Source organism: Gracilinanus agilis, chromosome 1, assembly GCF_016433145.1.
Source record: "Gracilinanus agilis isolate LMUSP501 chromosome 1, AgileGrace, whole genome shotgun sequence".
Classification (NCBI taxonomy): domain Eukaryota; kingdom Metazoa; phylum Chordata; class Mammalia; order Didelphimorphia; family Didelphidae; genus Gracilinanus; species Gracilinanus agilis.
The window spans coordinates 148,730,279-148,752,540 of record NC_058130.1 but is presented as its reverse complement, the minus strand read 5'-3'; the positions used below and the strand labels follow the sequence as shown (position 1 = coordinate 148,752,540).

At 35.8% G+C, this 22,262-nt stretch overlaps 1 protein-coding gene across 1 annotated transcript in view; it reads left to right on the top strand.

Moving 5' to 3' along the window:
- Nucleotides 1–22,262, top strand: part of SLC44A1 (solute carrier family 44 member 1) — a 226,144-nt gene that overhangs the window by 37,898 nt on the left and 165,984 nt on the right. Inside the window, exon 2 of the mRNA XM_044658236.1 lies at nt 12,762–12,851. Coding sequence (XP_044514171.1) covers nt 12,762–12,851 — 90 coding nt within the window. The remainder of the gene's footprint in view (nt 1–12,761; nt 12,852–22,262) is intronic.

Here is a 22,262-nt window from a genome sequence, read left to right as displayed (position 1 = left end):
CCAGACTTAGCAAATGAAGCGGATTACTTATGGTAACTGTAAGAAGTTATATGCTTTAAATCCTTGACAGAGCTTTCCCAAAGGACAGTCAGTGTCTTTCAAAATCCTATTACAAGGTTTTATTTGCAGGTGGTGTGAACAGGATAAAAAGCCTCCATGTTTTATTGCTATCCAACTTCATCAAGCCTACTCACTGTATTGAAAACTGTGGCAAAAATGATACACATCAACTCTTTTATTCTTTTGTTGCTGTAGTACTCCCTTCAAATAAAAAGCATATTGTAGGATTTCATGAAGCAAAATGCCCTTAGAGGGAGCTTTAAGGATTTTGAATGTTTGTCTTAACATTGGAGATTCCTGTCTAAAAGAAATTGGTAGAAACTAATATGCCTTCCTTCATCTCGGAGAGATTAACTTTTTCCACCTACCAAATTCCTATGAGTGTTTGGGTACAAGTAACCACAGGAGATGGCTATTATGAGTGCCTCCTGGGCATAGTGAATTGAAATACTAGACTAGTCAAAAGTGTTTTAGAGATATAGTCTGCTTACTTGGAAGAAAGAGGTCTATGAAATGGTCATATAATTAGTGTCAAAGAGGAAAATTGGAGATATTTAATTATATATTAACCTGACTGATGCTCCCCAAGTACCAGTGGCCTTACTTTACATAACTTAGCATTCCTTAAAGACTAAGAATAGTTGCTGAGTTGAGTAGCAGTGGCAAGATTTTGGTCTCATCTCTCTCCTGATTTCTCCTTGATTTTTAGGGCTGACACTGAGTCCTATGACCTCCTTCAGATTTCCTTCTCAGATATTTAGCTATAATTCCACTTGGAATATTATAGTTAATGAAAGGATGTAGTTAACTGGTCCAGCCTCCTGGGGTACATAGTATTCCATCCTCCCAGAAGACTTATTGAAGTTGCAACATCTACTGAAATATGAAGCTAGGTTGCCCTTATACTGTTAGTGATAGCCGAGATCTTATTTTATTCTAGTATCTTGGTAAGTAGGGCACTATACTAAATACCTCAGAGACTTAAGAAGGACTATTTCCTTTATCCACAAGAGGTATTAAGCCTTCATCCTTAAATGGAACAGACACATCTTTAAAAGAAGCCTGGCAAAGGTCAGGTGTGTGTGTGGGCTGGGTTTAGAGATCTGCAATTTTGTTTTCTGGTGACTGATGTTTTATTCATTTTTGAATAGGATAGTTCACGTTTGGCAATTAGCATTTCTCTTTCCTCTCTGACAAAATAATGTTCTTGTCCTTGGGTAAGAAATGGAAGGGGGCTTATTTACAAGTTAGAAAAAAGAAGAGGGGAAAACCATGCTAAAAATGCTCGAGTCATCTTAATTTTGCTAGCTCTTTGTGAATTTGAATTGGATGGGGAAAACAACATTACAGTCAACTGTCCGTATGTTAAACCTGTTAAATAACCATTAAAACCACTCAACCATTGGGCTTCCTGACTCATTTCAGTAAGTTCATGACTCATAACAGGTCTCCCTTGTCTCCTCTTTTTCTATACCTATATGGGTACAGAATTTGGCTACTGGTATATAGTGTCAGCAGTAGAGAAGAATACATCTGAGGCTTTTACTGTTGTTAATTCTTGTAGAAAGGCAACCAGTACCATAATGACAAGGCTTGTGAAATAGGGAGCCACCTCATTTCCTCTAGTATTCCCTAGTCTCAAAGTACCACTTCATTTTTATACCAGTGAGGCCAGGGCTGCTACTTACACTGACTTTTTGACACTATCACATCTCTTCTTTCCTAGGTTTCCAACCACACATAATTCCTTCCTCTTTCCCTGCTCCCAGGATTATATATAATATTTTAGCTGGGAATTGATCTGATTTTAGTTTAGGAGGAAACACACTAAAGGCAGTGGGTAGAATATAGTTTAAATGGGAATTAGAAAGTTTTACTCAAAATTTTTATGGGCTAGTACGATTTACCATGTAAAATTCTCTCTCTCTCTCTCTCTCTCTCTCTCTCTCTCTCTCTCTCTCTCAAACACACACACACACACACACACACACACACACACTCCATATATATTTTATATATATATGTATGTATGTATGTATGTATATTTTAAACCCTTACCTCCCATCTTAGAATCAATACTAGGTGTTGGTTCTAAGGCAGAAGAGCGGTAAGACCTAGGCATTGGGGGTTAAGTGACTTTCCCAGGGCCACACAGCTAGGAAGTATCTGAGGCCAGACTTAAACCCAGGACCTCCTGTCTCTGGGCCTGGCTCTAGATATGATTTTTGAGACTGCCTCTTACCAAACTTCCTACCTGGCCTTGACTATAACCAGTTATAATTCTTTTGCTTTAGACTTGGGCACCTGGACTACTGCTATCTCAACCCTTTAGATTCTGTTTCTTCAACAAGTCTAGGGATTAAGCACATTATTTTTCCTCTTGTTTATTTCCTCTGTGCCCCACCCCCAATCTTTTCCTATTTAATCATTCTTTGGGATTCGTTGTTGTATTTTACCTAGTCCCATTGGTTATGGCCTTTAAATTTTTTTTTCTCCTGTAACGTGTAGCATAGTACTCCATAAATAAATTCTTGACTGATTTAATTAGAGGGAAAGAGATTACTGTAATGGCAAGGGACCCAGATTTTTAATAATACTATATATGGTCTAGAGCAAGAAAAAAAATGAGCAGCGTTATATTATTTTGTTATAATGACATTTTTTTAAAAAAGCACTAGTACTCTGGGCTGGGTCCTGGAACTTTGAAATCTTCCATCATTTTTTGTTTAGAGTTCTATAGTTGGGTATGGTTACCCAGGCTAACAATGTGCAAGCAGAAGGTGCTGAGGAAATAGTAATTGATTATCGATAATTGATGTTGACAGATCTTTCATAACAGGATCTCTTGAATATTTATTTAGAGGAGTGATTCCCAAAGTGGGTGCCACTGCCCCCTGGTGGGTGCTGCAGCGATCCAGGGGGGACAGTGATGGCCACAGGTACATTTAGGGGCGGTGAATAACTGTAAGGGGGTGGTGATAGTATGTGACAGGGGGCGCTAAGTAATATCTACTGTTAAGGGGGCAGTAGGCCAAAAAAGTTTGGGAACCACTCATTTAGAGTAACTCCATTGTGGCAGGATTACTTCCCTCTTTTCACTTTTTCAAATTCTATCCATTCTTCAGGGCCAAACTTGAGCTCCACTTTTTCCAAGAGGCCTTCCTTTATGATTCTAAGAAGTGGCAATCATTGTTCTTTAAACTCAGAAAGCACTCATGGTCCATACCAATAATATCACTTAACTGAGTACTGCAGGTTACAGTTACTTTCATGCGTAAATGTCTTTGCAACTAGATTATAAGCCTTTCACGGAAAGGAAGTTCTCAAACCTAACACTTTAAATCTTCTGTGCAATTTTCTCTACATAATAAATGCTTAATAAGCATTTTTCATTCCATCCCACCCTGTTTTCCTTTGTTTTCCTGTCTTCAAAATCTTGACCTTTAACTCAGCCCTTGAGTTCTTTGCCCCATTGTCCTGTCATTAGTTATCTCTTTTGAGTCTCCCCAGTCATCCTTTTTCTTGCTTAAGTGTTACTAAACACTTCTGGAGGAAATAACAAAACCACACTCACTGTGACACTCATTGCTACATGCCAATGCGTTTGCTCTTTCTTGATTGATTCTATTGTATTCCGTATAGCTTTTTCCTCAAGATTTTTGTACCATCTACTACTTTCTATATCCTTTTCATCAGTTACTATTAATTACCTCATACTTAATTGAAAAAAATTGAAGTAATTCCTTCAGTTGCTTACTCATCTTTCAAAGTCTCTACTTCAGATCATTTTGATATAATTCTCCATCTTTTCTAAGAGCTCGAGTGTACCTTCTTGCCAATACCAGTTCTAGCTATGTCCTATGAGCCTCCCTCATTTTCTATTTTTTTTTCCTGGTTATCTCCGATTTTTTCCAGTTATATATAAAAACAATTTTTTACATTCATTAAAAAAATTTGAGTTCCAAATTCCCTATTTTGCTCCCCTCCTCCCTCATTGAGAAAGCAAGCAATTTGATATAGTTATGCATGTACAGCTATATAAAATATATTTTTATTTTAGTCATACTGTGAAAGAAAAAAACCCCAAAAAACCAAGGAAAATAAACAGATAAAAAAAAGTTTGCCTCAGTTTGCATTCAGACTCCCATCAGTTCTTTCTCTGGAGGTGGATGGCAATTTTCATTATAAATTCATTGAAATTGCCTTAGATCAGTGATGGGCAAACTTTTTAAAGAGGGGGCCAAAGGAAAGGAAATGCTCATCTGTCAGTCTGTTTCTAAGGCAACTCTTTCGGTTTCATTGTATTGTATCCTCATTGTAGTCATCAGATTAGGAATAATGTTGCACCTGCTAGATAAAACATTTCAGGGGGCTGTATCTGGCCCACGGGCTGCAGTTTGCCCATCACTGCCTTAGATCATTGTTTTGCTGAAAATAGCTAAGCCGTTTAGAGCTGATCATCCTATAATATTGCTGCTACTGTGTACAATATTCTCCTGGTTCTGTTCACTTCATTTTGCATCAGTTCATGTCATTCTTTCTAGGTTTTTCTGACAGTACCTTGCTTTCATTTCTTATAGCACAATACAGTAATTTACCTCAACTTTGTTTAGCCCTTCCTCAATTTATGGGCATCTCCTCAATTTCCATTTCTTTGCCAACATGAAGATGAAAGCTACTATAAATACTTTTATGTATATGAGTCCTTTTCCTTTGATCTCCTTGGAAAATAGACCTATTCCTGGGTCAGAAGGTATAGTTATGGTTCTTTGGGCATTGCCCTTTAGAATGGTTGAATCAGTTCACATCTCCACCAACAGTGTGTTTCTGTCCCAATTTTCCCACATTCCTGCTACATTTGTCATTTTCCTTTTCTGTTATATTAGTCAATCTGATAGGTATGAAGTGGTACCTCAGAGTTGTTTTAATTTTCTTTTTTTTTCCCTAGATAATAGTGATTTAGAGCATTTATCTTTTTTAATTTTTTAAAATAGTTTTTATTTTTTAGAAAAGCTATCATGGTTACATGATTCATGTTCTTACTTTCCCCTTCACCCCCCCACCTCCCTCCCACTTACCCTCCCACCAATAGCTGATGCGCATTTCCCCTGATTTTAACATGTGTCATTGATCAAGACTTATTTACATATTATTGATAGTTACATTGGTGTGGTCTTTTCGGGTCTACATCCCCAATCATGTCCGCCTCAACCCATGTGTTCAAGCAGTTGCTTTTCTTCTGTGTTTCCTCTCCTGTAGTTCTTCCTCTGAATATGGGTAGCTTTCTTTTCCATAAGTCCCTCAGAATTGTCCTGGGTAATTGCATTGCTGCTAGTACAGAAGTCCATTATATTCTATTTTACCACAGTGTATCCATCTCTATGTACAATGTTCTTTTGGCTCTGTTTCACTCTGCATTGATTCCTGGAGGTCTTTCCAGTTCACATGGAATTTTTCCAGTTTATTATTCCTTTTAGCTCAATAGTATTCCATCACCAGCATATACCACAGTTTGTTCAGCCATTCCCCAATAGAAGGGCATATCCTTGTTTTCCATTTTTTTGCCACCACAAAAATCACGGCTATATTTTCATACAAGTCTGTTTATCTATGATCTCTTTGGGGTACAGACCCAACAATGGTATGGCTGGATCAAAGGGCAGGCAATCTTATATAGTCCTTTGAGCGTAGTTGCAAATTGCCATCCAGAATGGTTGGGTCAGTTCACAACTCCACCAGCAATGCATTAATGTCCCAATTTGGCTACATCCCCTCCAACATTCATTACTCTCCCCTACACTCATTTTAGCCAATCTGCTAGGTGTGAGGTGATACCTCAGCATTGTTTTGATTTGCATTTCTCTAATTATTAGAGATTTAGAGCACTTTCTCATGTACTTATTGATAGTTTTGATTTCTTTATCTGAAAATTGCCTATTCATGTCCCTTGCCCATTTATCAATTGGGGAATGGCTTGATTTTTTTATACAGTTGATTTAACTCCTTATATATTTGAGTAATTAGACCCCTGTCAGAGTTTTTTGTTATAAAGATTTTTTCCCCAGTTTGTTGTTTCCCTTCTGATTTTGGTTGCATTGTTTTTGTTTGTACAAAAGCTTTTTAATTTAGTATACTCAATCATCCCATTCACATTCAGATTTATAATTATCAGTTGTGTATTTCCCAACATGTTGTTATCCTCTCTTAGTTCTACCCCTTCTTCTTAGGCTATTTCCTTTTAAACCAGTGATTTGTTTTAAACCAGTAACCCTTGTCCCCTCCCTTGATTTATTACCCTTTCTACCCCCTCCCTTGTTGTTCTCCTCTTTTTATTTTTAAGACCTAATGAATTCCCTCTCCCTTCTCCTTCCCTACCTTTTTTGACCTCCCCACTCCTCTGTTCCCCTTGGTTTATCCCTTCTGACTTTCTCAGTAGGGTTAGATAGAGTTTTATATCCCAATGGATAACGCTACTCTTCCCTCTCAGGGTTAATTACACTGAGAGTAAGGTTTAAATATTACCTCTTAATGCTCTCTTCCTCTCTTTCTTATAGTAGTATTCGTCCCTTTCCCTTCCCATGCCCTCTTTGTGTGAAATAGAATATCCTATTTTTCTTATTCATTCAAGTTTCTCTTTGTGTCCTCTACTATTCACCCCCCTCTTTCCCACCCACCCCCTTATCATCTTAGACCATTTAGTACTCCAACCTCTCCTTGTGAGTAATTCTTCTAATTACTATAATAGTGGATACTATAATAGTGAATAGAGTTCACTACAGAGAATTATACATAGCATTTCTCCACATAGGATTACAGATAATTAGATTTTATTGAAGCCCTTAAAGAGACAAATTTAAAAATAAGAGTTTTCTTTCTTTCCCCTCTGTTTCTTATTTACCTTTTCATGTTTCTCTTGGTTTTTGTGGTTGGATATCGAACTTTCCATTTAGTCCTGCTCTTTTCTGTGCAAATACTTGGAAATCTTCTATCTTGTTGAATGCCCATACTTTCCCTTAGAAGTATATAGTCAGTTTTTATGTGTAGGTGATCCTTGGTTGTAGACCCAGTTCTCTTGCCTTTCTGAATATCATATTCCAAGGCTTGCAGTCTTGTAGTGTGGAGGCTGCCAGATCCTGTGCGATCCTGATTGGGGCTCCTTGATATCTGAATTGTCTCTTTCTGGCTTCTTGTAAAATTTTTTCTTTTACTTGGAAACTCTTAAATTTGGCTATTATATTCCTGGAGGTTGTCTTTTCAGGGTTAAGTGTAGAGGGTGATCTATGGATCTTTTCAATGTCTATATTGCCCTCTTGTTGTAGAACTTTAGGGCAATTTTGCTGAATAATTCCTTTAGTATGGAGTCCAAATTTCTATTAATTTCTGCTTTTTCAGGAAGACCAATGATTCTCAGATTATCTCTTCTAGACCTGTTTTCTTGATCTGTCAATTTCTCAGTGAGATATTTCATGTTTCCTTCTATTTTATCAGTCTTTTGACTTTGCTTTATTTGTTCTTGTTGTCTTGAGAGATCATTGGCTTCTACTTGCCCAGTTCTTGTCTTTAGAGACTGTTTTTCTGCTATATGCTTTTGATTTTCCTTTTCAGTTTGGTCTGACCTGTTTTTCAGCTGTTTGATTTTGGTCTCCAATTTGCTTATTAATTCTTTTGATTTGGGGGCATCTTTTTCTAATTGCCCAATTCTAGCCTTTAGAGACTGGTCTAATCTTTTGGTTTTCCTTTTTTTTTTTTTTTTACTCCTGTACTTTGGTGTATTGTCTCATAGGTGGAAGACTGGTAAGGGTGGGCAATGGGGGTCAAGTGACTTGCCCAGGGTCACACAGCTGGGAAGTGGCTGAGGCCGAGTTTGAACCTAGGATCTCCTGTCTCTAGGCCCGACTCTCACTCCACTGAGCTACCCAGCTGCCCCCCTGGTTTTCCTTTTGAATCTGGTCTGTTTGGTTTTTCAAGGCTTCTAGCTGGTTTTTTCTGGTCTTCAATTTGCTTATTAATTCATTTGATTTCTGAGCCTCACTTTCTAATTGCGAAATTCTGCCTTTTAAGCTGTTATTTTGTTGCCATTCCTCTACCATCTTTCTCATAATCTCATATTTGAACTCTTCAGTAGCTTGTGACCAGTTTTAATTTTTTGGGGAAGGTTTGGATATGATTACTTGTTTATTCTCTGCTGTTTGCTCTGTTGTCTGGATTTTTTCTGTGTAAAACTTGTCAAGTGTTAAGGATTTCTTCTTGATCTTTCTCTTCTGGGGTTCTTGTCTCTGGCTTGCCATTGTTATCCCAGTACCCTCTCAGCTTTATCCTCATGCCCAGGGTCTGTCTGCGCTCTTTGGGCTCCTGAGGTCTCAGGTCTAGTTGTTCTCAGGGTCAAGCCTCCTGGTGGTCCCCTTGCTTGTTCCTCTGCCCAAAGCTCCTTTAACAGTCTCAGGGCTCTGCTTCCACAATCGTACACCCCTTTGCACTGGGTCCCCGTTCAAGGTCCAAGCCTGCGCTTAGGATCCGCATCTGCAGCTCTGACCACACCTGCGCTCAGGGTCTGTGTTCAAAGTCCGCGTGTTCTTTAGCCTCTTGGGATCTTAAGTCTTGCTGCTCTCAGGAACAGGCCCTGGTGACCCCAGGTAGCTGCCAATGACTTAATGGGTGCCCCAAACTTGGTCTAACTCTTTTGCGCTGGCTTTGGCATTGTAGGTGGTGTGGGGGGGAGGGGGTTGCTCAGCTCGTGTTTTAGTGAGAGCTGTTTCATCCCTTTATAGCTTGGAAATGCCCTGATTCCATGTACCTTCAATGCTGAGCCCTGTTGTGGGGCCTCTTCTTTCATCTGGATTTGTTTTTATGTCTTCTTGAGGAGTCCTATATGTGTGGGTTAGGAGAGGTTAAGCAAGCTGCTTCTACTCTGTTGCCATCTTAACCCAGAAGTCCCGATTTAAAGCATTCATGTGCATCTTTTTATCATTTGGCCAATTTTGCTTCTTAAGACATTTTTTTCTTTAGTGGATTTTTGTGCTTTTTACCATTATGGTAAAAAGCACAAAAAAAATCTGTTGGCTTTAAAAATGATTTTCTTGTGTCACTAATTTCTTTTCCTAATTTTTCATTTACCTTTCTTATTTGATTTTTAAAATCCTTTTAGAGCTTTTCTAGGAATTCTCTTGGGGGCTGAGACCAATTCACATTTTTCTTTGATGTTTTAGATATAGCTGTTTTGATATTGTTGTATTCTGAGTTTGTGTTTTGCTCTTCCCTATCATAGTAACTTTGTGTAGTTAGGTTCTTTTTTAGTTATTTAGTTATTTCTTCAGCTTATTTTTTGACTTTTTAATTTTATGTTAAAGTCAGGCTCCTCTCCTGAATTGCAGGGGTCACTGACCCAAGCTTTAAATTACCACGTTTCAGTTCTAGGAGTCTATAAGTTTTCAGTTCTTCCAAGGTGGTATGCTTTAAGAACTATTGTTGCTGCTCTCCTAGTCTGTGCTCCAATCTATGAGCAACCATAAGAATTCTTTTCTACCCTTGAAATGTGACCAGTATCTCTACTCCTGCTATATTTCTTCTTTGCCCTGGGACTGCAACTGGGAGCTACATATGGGCAATGCAAGAGAGGTCTGCTCAAGTGCCAGCAAAGGGTCCCTTGTAGTTTCCTTCTGACTTCCTTAAGGTCTGTGGTCAGAGTGCTCTAGAAGCCACTACTGCTGTGATAAGGAGTTTTATTAGGTTTATTCTGTCACATTAAGAGCAGAAGTTTTTTGTTAAAGGAAGTTTTAGTAATATCATGCAATTGCCTTTAAGAAGCAAAGCAGATAGCTCTTTCCCTCTGTCACTTTAAGAGGCCTATCATAAAAGGGAGAATTCATTTGGTTCTGGGCTCCATATTGCTCTGACTTCCTTAGGAGCAGAGTTGCTGGGTCATTCTCTCAGACAAAGAAGATCAGTTAGTGACTTTTGAGAGAGTTCCTTTTGAGAGTTGGAGATACACTTATAAAGTAGAGTTAAAGTCTGATTCTGGAGAGCTTTTCTCCTGAAGTGGGAAGGAGCTGTCAGAGGAGCTCTGTCCACCCTCTCTGACTTGGGAACAGGGCCTGCATCAGAGTCTCTCTGCCAAGAGATTCTGACAGTTATATTTGACAGTTTGATTTATATATTACTGTAAGAAGTTCATGATCAATTTAAAGTTCATTGTTTAGCATAGGTATAGTTAGATATAATTTAATCTTAGTTTAGTTAGAATAGTTTAAGGAGGCCTGTTTGACAGGCAAGAAGAAGCTGAAAAGAAAGCAGTTAGATCTTGGGGGGTTTATTTAGATATTTTGGTATAGCTTTAGAATTTTAGACATAAGATCAATAGATATAACTCCTATTTCCTATCTCCTGTTTCCTCTCCAGACCTTTCCTCCAAATAAATAAGGGTTGTACTAAACTGCTTCTGACATTTTATCAACCAGCTGCATAATAGTTTAACCCCCTAACAACCGTCTACAAAATAGGTTTAATATAACAGCTTTAGCTTATCAATAACAGCTTTAGCTGAAATATAACTGATATAGCTAATATATATGTATATATATCTGATATTATACATATATATATATATATATATATATATTTAGTTTCAATATAACACTGCTGATTTAGGAACTCCCAAGGCTTGCTGCTAGACTATGCTCAACTCTTAAGCCATTGTGACATTCCTTTTCTGTCAGCAGTCTTAGTTACCGTGGGCGGGAAAATTACTTCACCTTTTTGTTTGCTTGTTCCGCCACTTCAGAATTCATTTTGAGGCATTATTTTAAAGTTGTTGGAAAGAATTTGAGAGAGCTCAGACCTATTTCTGCCTTTACTGTCTTGGCTCTGTCCACTAATTTTTAACCTCTTTTTATTTACTGAGTCCTTTCCTGTTGTAGTTATACATTCCCAGATCTTTCCAGCCTTGCAAAACTTTTACCCAGAGGTTTTGCTCTTTAAGTTATTGTTAGCCAACAAACATTTATAGAGCTTATTATATTTCAGGCATTGTACTAAGCTCTGGTGATACAAAAGAAAGGCTCAAACACAGTCCTTGTTTTCCTGGAGCTCACATTTTAATTGGATAAACAACATACTACAAATAATGTTGTACATTCATGATACCTAATGTATAAATGGAAAGTAATCTCAGAGGGATGGCACTGGTATCAGAGTGGGGTGAGCGTATCAGGAAAAGTCTTCTGCAAAAACTAGGTCTTGCTCTGAGTTTTAAAGAGAAAGGGATTCTAGGAGGCAAAGGTGAAAGTATTACATTCCAGACAAGGTTGACAGCCAGTTCAAAGCCATGGAGACAGTAAATGGAACATTATGAAGAAGACCAAATAGGCTCATATGTTTTGACTGGAAAGTGCATGGAGAGGAATAATATGTAAGAAAATGGGAAAAGTAGGAAGAGACCAGACTGTAAAGAACTTTAAATGCCAGATATAGGGATTTCTATTTGAGGTAACAGGGAATCACTAGAGTTTATTGAGTAGGATTAGATCTATACTTTAGGAAAATCATTTTGTCAGCTGAGTTGAGGATAGATTGGAGTGGGGACCTTATTAAGGAAGATTAATTAAGAGGCTATTGCAGTAGTCCAGGAGAGATAATGAGAAGTAAAACTAAGGTAGAGACTTAATATAATTGGAGAAAATGGGGGATATATAAGTAAGAAAGAAATATGAAGAAATATTAGGAAATAACAACTGATTAGATATTTGGGATGAGAGAGTTAGGAATTAAGGATGATAATACAGTGCTAACTAATGATGCTTAAACAAACCAGGATGATTATAACGATGTTGGAGCCTAGGCTTGTAATTGATAAATTCAGAAGAAGGGTAGGTTTGGTGAGGAAAATTAGTTTACTTTTAGTCATGTGGAGTTTGAGATGCTATGAACTTGACAGTTTGAAATGTCTCATAGGAATCAGGCAATGTGAAACTGCTGGAGTTTAGGATTATGGCTGGTTTTCTTAGATATAGAAGTCCTTTGCATAGCGATGATAAATGAAGCGAGAGAAGTTGGTAGGATCACCAAGTGGAAGAATATAGGGCTAAGACAGAGCTTAGAGGTATATCCACAGTGTAAATCATGGATGAAGAAGAGTGATCAGATGGGTAGGAAGACAGCTGTGAAAGAACAGTATGACATAGAGCTGAAGAGGAGAGGTGATCTAGGAAGAAGTTAGTCTGATCTCTAAGAAAGAGAATCTCTTCTAACTCTAAATCTCTAATTTCGTTATTTTGTTTCAAAGACCTTGGGCAGAATGTCACCAGTGCCTGGAATGTTCTCCTTCCTTTCTTTGAAAACTTTTAGTTCTTTTCCAGGTTCAACTCAAGGGTCACTTCCTTCAACAAGTTTTTTCTGATTCCCCCAGTATAAATCTTCTCTTCACTCCACTTCCATTATCCATATTTTCCTTTTAACATTTATTTCATTCATAAATATCCTACAATGAATATAGTGTCTCTCAATAGAATTTAAGTTCCATAAGGGCTGGAACTCCCATTTTGCTTTTTTATTTGTATGTTCAGTGCCTATAGACACTTAATAAATGCTTACTTAACAATGGATTTATTAGAGTTCTGAAAGTAGAATAGAGAAGATGGTCTGATTTTTATGGGCTTGTACATTTCTAGTTTTAACTAATTCATCTCTATTTTGTATTTTTAATCTAGAGCTCTAAACGAGAGTGGAAACCTCTGGAGGATCGAAGCTGTACAGATTTACCATGGTTACTGCTTTTCATCCTCTTCTGCCTTGGGATGGTAAGGATACTCTCCTAGGTGGAGAAGTAGAACATTGATAAATCATGGAGCAGAGGAATCTTGGATATATGTTTTACATATTCCTTCCTTTCCCTATTTCTGATTTCTGGAAGGACTGTGTTTCTTTTAATCTGATCTGGTCAGACTGTGTAATTTTATGCTTATTTTCTTCTGCAAGGAAACTGTTACACAAGTTAAGAAGAAACTTAACTTTGAAGCCTCATTTAGCAAAGAAAAATTTTTAATTAATATATAGTTTTCAGAGAATTTTATTTTTATTGATTTATTTTTTAAACCCTTACCTTTCATCTTAGAATTAATACTGTGTATTGGTTCTAAGGCAGAAGAGTGGTAAGGGCTTGGCAAGCTGAGGCCAGATTTGAATCTAGAACCTCCCATCTCTAGACCTGGCTCTTAATCCACTGAGCCACCCAGCTGCCCTAGTAAAGAATTTTTAACTTCTTAAGTTTCTAATGTTATACTATTTGCTGAATAATGCTAGTGGTAGAATATAAGGATTATTTTAATTATCACGTTTGCCAATGTTGATTTTGGTTTCTAAATGAAGCAATGCAAGTATAATATAAAACCCTGTGTTTTTGGAGTTCCTTGCAGTTTCTAGAATATCAAGTTTTACAGGTGATTTTTCTCTTAGTAGTTTCCATTTTGTGAAATGTGGCATATGGAAAATGCTGTGTATAGAGGATTTGTTTTTATTTCTAAAATTACCTTTTGAATAGTATGGCCAGGTGCCAGTTAGAAGAGATAATACTGACATTTTAAGATTCTAGTTAATTCTCTATGTATTTCATTACCTTAAGTACTTAAGCTATTATAAAAACTAATTTAAAGATAAAAGTTACACACTTAAAACTATTGTTTTATATTTAATCTCTTCTCTGAGTGGTAGAATCATTTGTAAATTAGTGTAAAATTTCATCCCCCACCCCTGTAATTTTTTCACTTTGGTTTTAAAAATCCTAGGTTGATCTAGTTGTAAATGAAATAAAATGTAAAATGCATTGCAATACTTAAAGCTCTACATAAATGCTAGCTATATTTTTTTACTTTTAAACACGTTTAGAAAAATTGCCATATTTTCATTATTATAAGATTCTTTAGAAATGATTTAGAAGCTGGTTTCTACTTACATATGGTCTTTGGTGACCCAATCATTTTGGTTAAGTGTCTTTGTAAAATAACAGTGCAGGACTTGATAATGCTCTATGGTCCATTCCAGTTCTAAATTTCTGTGAGTCAGAGTCCAATCTGAATTTAAATGGTTTCATGTATAATATCTCATTGGAAAATTATGCTTTTTGAGGAAGTATCTAATATAAATAAGTTTAATTTTTTTTAACCATTTCCATTATTACCATTTTAAAAATGACTTTTCTAGCAAGCACATAAAAGGAAAGTTTGCTACATGTTTGGGTTACTTTTATTAGCATGGCTTTTTCACGTGGTTTAAATTCAGTCTTATAATAAGAACTTATCCCATTTCAAAACTTCAAAAGCACTACTAGCAAAATATGAAGCTAAAATTTTTTCTGAAGGTTTGCTTTTTAGAAAGGCTCAGGAAGGTTGGACTTATCTAATTCTTAATTTCTTCATTCTTTGGCTTTTTTATTCATTCATTCATTCATTCATTCATAGAATATTATAGTGGATAGGGATACTTTAAAAATCTTACTAGTTAAACCTCCCTTCTATTACATTTCTATTAGATGGTCATATAACTTCTGCTTGAACACTCCTGATGTTGGGGAGCCTATTTATTCAAGTAAGTGTGGTGCCTTGTTGTTCAACTCTTCTTGGAAAGTTTTTCCTTGTAATAAGTCAGATCTGCCACGAAACCCTAACCTTAAAACTTGGACAAATTGGTTTTGCTTCTGCCCTTTGGGAGAATACAGAATAAATAGGTTTTTTCTTTTACATAAATGTTAGACTATTCAAATATTTGAAAATAATCAAATTTCTACCAAAGCCTGATCACTTCCAGCCTAAATGCCCTCATTTTCTGCAAGATAAATATATCATTCAATTTTAATTTTATGTTATTTAATTAAAACTTTCATAAGTTTTAAAATTTGTTTTATGTTTTACATGTACAGTATTTTATTTAGTATGATGGGTTATAAATACTCTACAGACAAGCCACCACTAAAAATATTTTATCTATGGAAAATATGTTCTGTGTTCTAAATAACTGACTTATAATTAAATATGTGAAGCAAAATAACCTTTATCTTAAGACCTATGTTGGTGGGAGAATATGTTATAATGGAAAAGAATTTGGAACTTGGTGTGAAAAGACCTTGGTTCAGATCCTGGCTCTGCTATTGGTCTTGAGCAGTTTACCTCTTTAGGCCTCTGTTTCTCGATGTGAATGTTAGGGAACTAAATTAGATATTCTTAAAGTTCCTTTTCAGCTTTAAATTAGATGATTCTGTTTGGTGAGGTGAATTTATGCATTTGCTCTGGACTTTATAATGAAAAGTAATGGAAGCTATAAGAGTAGTTTTGGGTTTCTTTTTTTTTTTTTTAAAGAGATATGGAAAAAATAGTAATTCACTTTTACCTTATGCCTAAGAGCACTTTAAAAATGTTGATATGTTTATTTTTATGGCCATACACATTCTAGCAGGTTGTCAGTTCAGACAGACCATATATAAATATGCATGTACAGAGAGCAGAGGTAGTTAGTGCTACAGCAGAATTAAGGCTATGAACTTTTTTTTTCTGATTTTAATTGTGGCATAAATAACCCCGGGTCTTTCAGAATTATGTGTATGAAACATGTATTATACTATGATTTTGTTTTTTTGGTGTGGAAATATTTTTGTGTACTTTGTATACTGAAATATTTTAATGTAATGGCAATTAATATAATTTTGATGACAATTAAGACTTACTGTATACACTTAAAATACAGAAATAATAGCTTTGTTTAGTTCCAGAATGATTTTTAAAAGGATTCTTTAATGGCAGTTAGGGATTATCAAATTATGTAGCATAGAAATAGGCAGAGACCCAAAAAGGTATGCTACCCATCACTGTTCCTTATAGTGAATTCTATACTGCTTCTTTTAGCCAATCTAGTTTTAAACGAATCCATCTTCAAAGTTTACAATTTTTTCTCTTGAGGCTTTCTTCCTCTTGTATACCTCTTTGTTGTATCCTTATATTCAAACTATAGGCAGACCTTGTAGAAAGTTACTTCAGTATTTTATGATATTGTTGCTAATACATTATAACCAAACCCAACTATGAGTATGGAACTGCATTGTAACATAGTTCATCCAGTGGTCAATTGTAACCTATTTTTCTAGAGAAAATAGCTTTCCCTGTAAATATGTATTCCTGTTACCAATTAAGGACATCATGTGGGATATTCCTGTGTATCCAATGTGTTTCAGTTCTTTACTGGATTTTGTAACCAATCTTTCAGATATAAGTGAATTGTTATCTACTTTTGACTGATCTCTTAATCACACAAAATCTTTTGATTTACCTATTTTCATTTCTTCATAGATTTTTGTAGTTCTTTTTCTTCCCCATGTCTCATAGGTTTTTTAACTTAAAATCTTTTAAAAATGATATTACTACTTGTTGGAAAAATTATATCTCAATTATTGCTTCATCTCTCTTTATTTTCAGCCTAAAATTAGTCGATTTTTTTGCAACTTTTTTTATTTACTATGTGCTTTTTTGTCCTTTTAGTTGAAAATGATTGGCATAATTAACATTGTTGTTTTCCAAGTTTTTTCATCAGCCTCTCTATTTGATGAAGAGTTTCTCTTCAGTGTTTTAATGTTTGTTTTTTGTAAAATGATATTTCACAATTTTTAAACTTATAAAAACCTCTTAGTATAACTTATGTGTATGTACTTATTTCTTCTAATGCTGGAAAAGGTTTTAATAGCTGTCAAACAGATGATCTTATGAATAGAAATGTGAAGCATGTAGTTTTTTAAAATGAATTTTATAGCTCTTTTATTTTTACATCACTCACATTTCTCTGGGTATTCTTCACTCATTTCTTTTCCAGAGATACATCTTCTATAATATGGAGTAAAAGTGAGATGATTAGGAGAAATCCAACAAAACCAATCAGTTAAATGAAAAGCCTGATTTTATGCAATATTACACTCTCATAGTCTTCTGCTTTTGGTATTAATTGACTCTTGCGAGAGTCTTTTGACTATGATTCTTATTTAGAGCCAAGCTTAAGCATGATTACAAAGCATTCATTTTTATCAACTTGTTATTTTAGTTCTATTGCTATTGCCACTATATATATATATATATATATATTGTTTTCCTAGTTCTGCTTGTTTCACTCTGTAGCAATTCATTTGTCTTCTCTGCTTCTTCGTATTTATCATATTCAATATTTCTTTATTAAAAAATAAATGTTATCTTTTGATTTCACTTCACTTAAATTTCCTTCTGTATCCCTTTCCCTCTCCCCAGATGTCATTTCTTTTTTTTTTTAAACCCTTAACTTCCATCTTAGAATTAATACTATATATTGGTTCTAAGGCAGAAGAGCAGTAAGGGCTAGGCAATGGGGGGTTAAGTGATTTGCACAGGTTACACAGCTAGGAAGTGTCTGAGGCCAGATTTGAACCTGGGACCTCTTGTCTCTGGGACTGACTCTCAGTCCTCTGAGCCACCAACCTTGTTCCCCATTATAATATTATAACAATCTTTTTTTTTTTTTTTTAAAGAAGCAAATACCTACAAAAACATTGATTCCTACTAACTGGGAAACAACAAAGAAAATTAAATATGTCCCCAGGTGTTCAAACTCATATGACTAGAGGTATAGTGACAGAAAATAGGAATGAGTTTTAGAAGAAAATTGATGAGTTTGGTTATTCATGTATTTTGTGACTAGAAGCTCTAGGTCAGTGGTTCCCAAACTTTTTTGGCCTAGTGACCCCTTTCCAAAAAAAAATATTACTTAGCCCCCTGGAAATTAATTTTTTTAAATTTTAATAGCAATTAATAGGAAAGATAAATGCACCTGTGGCCATCACCGTCTCCCTGGATTGCTGCAGCACCCACCAGGGGGCGGTCGCGCCCACTTTGGGAATCACTGCTCTAGGTAAATTAATTAAAGTAATAGCTATGCTAATCTCATTTTTAAATAATAAAACAAAAATGAGCAAACTAACTGGAATTTTGTTTATAACTCTTATTAAGGCCAGTCATTTAATTAAAGCCTTCTGCCTTGATCTAAATGTTAATCCATGAAACTACTAGTTGAGTCTCCAGGTTTATTACTGTAAATAAGAATTCAAACATACATTCATTTAATTCTTTAAGTAGTTTTCTAACCTAAACTGGAAATAAAAGTTGTGTGTCAGTATATAACTGAACACACTTCATCAATTACCTAATTGTTTTCCCCTTCTATTGCCATTCGCTACTCATTAAATAAAAATTAGCTTCACTTTGACTTTAGTTTCCTCATGTTCCTTTACCTGATTTTTGTCATTCTGTGTTGAGATCAGATTGTTTTCTTTTGTCTAACCCTTCTGAAGTAGAATTCTAAAAGTACTTCAATACTTAAGTCAATTTTAAGATTTCAGGTAGCATTATTAACCTTAGAAGTAGTCTCTTTTCTATCTAGTGATTTCTTCTTAATAGATATTTATAAAAGTTTTCATTCCCCCATTTCTACTCTCTTTCTGGTTCATTCCCTTATTAACATAATCTCTTTTTCCTAGCTTCCTTAATTCCCAACTAAAATCCCACCTTCTGTATAGGAAGTCTTCCCCAGCCCCTCTTAATTTAGTGTCTTTCCTAAATTAATTATTTACTATTTATCCTGTACATAGCTTGTTTTGTATGGATTTGTTTGCATATTTGTCTTCTCCATTTAATTATAAGCATCTCTAGGGCAGGGACTCTCTTTTGTCATGTTGTATTATGTCAGACTCCTAATAAATGTTTATTGATTGATTAATTGATTGCTTTTTGTCCTTTCCATTTCAAATATAATTTATTTTCTTGAGAATACTTTGGATAAAATTCTACTGATTTTATCTTGTTCTCAGGATTTTAAAAAGAGATCACATTTTTAATTATATTTGTTCCAGTTCTTTACTCTTAGTGCATAGATCTTGAATTAATGCTTATACCAGTGATGGACAAACTACTGCCTGTGGGCCCCTGAAATATTCTATCCCCGTGACATTATTCCTAATCTGATGAATACAATGAGTAGGATACAATACAATGAAACTTCGAAAGAGTTGCCTTAGAAACAGACTGACAGATGAACATTTCCTTTCCTTTGGCCCCTTCTTTAAAAAGTTTGCCCATCACTGCTTTATACAAATAGCTTCCACTTTTTCTCTTTTTCAGTTCAATGTGCTGCTTTTAACATGTGAGGACACCAAATAGAGTATGCAGGCTGTCTTTTGGTTATTCCTTGTTTTCATCATGTAAGCAGCTAATTTTTTTTATCATATATTTCTTTGATGACATATTTTATGTTGCTTTTCTCTATAAATCACAATCATATAATCTCCACCAGAAGAATATCAGTATTAAAAGGATGAGCCTTTGTTTAATGGAAGAAGACACATTAAAAGCAATTTTGCCATTTTCCAAAAGGTAAAACAAAAAGCCTTCTCACCTTTTACTTAATTCTAACTGAGCTCTTTGTCCATATGAAGTGTCTAGCCAAGATGGACAAGATCTATAGGTAGTACATAACTGCATCTGTTAGTCTTTATAATGGATGTTCTTCATACGTTTTGTTTTGTTTAGCCAAACTACTTAGAGTGATTATGGTTTTCATTTATGTGCCTCTAAAGTTTTCTGAGTTTATTGTAATTGAAACAGTGTCATCCACAAAAGGAAAATATATGAAGGATCTTACTATAAGGATTGTGAACTAAATTTACTTCTATGACACATTGCAAACAGCAAGAGTATGCCTCCTTTGTTTATATCTAACTTGATATTAAAGATCAGAGAGTTAATGAATGAGGCTATTTTCTTTGTATCTTTATAAAGCTTTATCTTATATAAAATCTTATATATAAGGCATCTTATATTGTTTTATCTTTACATCCCTCAAATTATACAAATATGATTTATTCATGAGAAGTAACTTGTTGGATGGAAGAAAGCCTTGAAGGCTGTATTTCTCTCTATGAAATCAGAACTTAAAAATAATGCACAATAAGCACCAGTGGGATCATCATTTCTGTACATTTTTTAGTTAGTAATGTGATGGTTGTTAAGATGTGGTTCTACTAATTAGTCCTGAAAAACATTTATTAAGTACCTACTCTATGCTAGGTACTGTGCTGTGGGAATACAAAAGAAGTCTAAAGGTAGTCCTTGCCCTCAAGGAGCTCACAATCTAATGGAGACCATAAACAAACAAATATGTACAACAAGCTATATACAGGATAAATAGAAATAATTCATAGAAGGAAAGCATTGGAATTAAAGAGGAGTTGGGAAAGAATGCTTGTAAAAGATGAAATTTTAGTTGGGTCCTAGAGGAAGTCTGGGAAACCAATAATAGGCAGAGATGAAGAGAAAGAGCATTCCAGGCATGGGGGACAGCTAAAGAAAATGCCTACAGCTAAGAGATGAAGTATCTTGGTCATGGAGTAGCAAAGTAGCCAGTGTTATTGGATTAAAAAGTACATAGTAGAGAGTAAGGTGTAAGAGAACTGAGATGTAGGAGGGGCTAGGTTATAAATAGCTTTTAATTCTCTATATAAACAGCACTTTGTATTTGTTCCTGGAGATGAGGTAGAAAAACATGAGTTTATTGAGTAGAGGGGTGATATAGTTGGACTGTCAACTTAGAAAAATCATTTTAGTGGCTGAATGGAAATTGAATTGGAGATCAGAGAGACTTGAAGCAAGCAGACCCCCCCCCTCCCCCCACAGGCTGTTGCAGTAGTCTGCCTAGACATGAGCCCATGAGGCCCTAAACCAGAGTGTTAGAAGAGAAGTGGGCCTATTTGGGAGATGCTACAGAGGTAAAATTTATAGACTTTGGCAACAGATTGGACATGGGAGTCAGAGATCATAGAGGAATATGCCTAGGTTACAAGCCTGAGGAACTTCCCTCTCTGATAATAGGGAAGGTGAGGGATGGAGTAGTGGGAGTGTGGGACTAGGAAGGAGTAGGAGAAAAGAATATTGAGTTCCCTTTTAACTCTAGTTTTATATATATAACAATATATAATATATATGTGATAATATATATATACACACACACATACATATACATATATCTTGACATTTCATCATATACAGTTTGTCCCTGTTCCCTCTAATTATACTTCTTCTATCTACCCAGTTGGTAATAACAATTTTTTTTAACATTTATTAATAATCATTTTTAACATGATTACATGTTTCATGCTCCTATTTTCCCCTTCACCCCCCGCACTCCCCCCACCCATGGCCGACGCACTTTTCCACTGGTTTTGTCATGTGTCCTTGGTCAAGACCAATTTCCCAATTGTTGGTGGTTGCATTGGTGTGGTAGTTTCGAGTCCACACCCTCAATCATGTCCGCCCCGACCCATGCATTCATGCAGTTGCTTTTCTTATATGTTTCCTCTCCTGCAGTCCTTCCTCTGAATGTGGGTAGCATTCTTTACCATAAATCCCTCAGAATTGTCCTGGGTCATTGCATTGCTGCTGGTACAGAAGCCCATTACATTCAATTTTACCACAGTATATCAGTCTCTGTGTACAGAGTTCTTCTGGCTCTGCTACTTTCGCTCTGCATCAGATCCCGGAGGTCTCTCCAGTTCGCCTGGAACTCCTCCTGGAACTCCTCCAGTTTATTATTCCTTTTAGCACAATAGTATTCCATCACCCGCATATACCACAGTTTGTTCAGCCATTCCCCAATTGAAGGACATACCCTCATTTTCCAGTTTTTTGCCACCACAAAAAGCGCAGCTATAAATATTTTTGTACATGTCTGTTTATCTATGATCTCTTTGGGGTACAAACCCAACAATGGTATGGCTGGGTCAAAGGGCAGGCATTCTTTTATAGCCCTTTGAGCATGATTCCAAATTGCCAGCCAGAATGGCTGGATCAGTTCACAGCTCCACCAGCAATGCATTAATGTCCCAATTTGGCCACATCCCCTCCAACATTCATTACTCTCCCCTTCTTTCATTTTAGCCAATCTGCTAGGTGTGAGGTGATACCTCAGAGTTGTTTTGATTTGCATTTCTCTAATTATTAGAGATTTGGAACACTTTCTCATGTGCTTATTGATACTTTTGATTTCTTTACCTGAAAATTGCCTATTCATGTCTCTTGCCCATTTATCAATTGGGGAATGGCTTGATTTTTTATACAATTGATTTAACTCCTTGTATATTTGAGTGATTAGACCCCTGT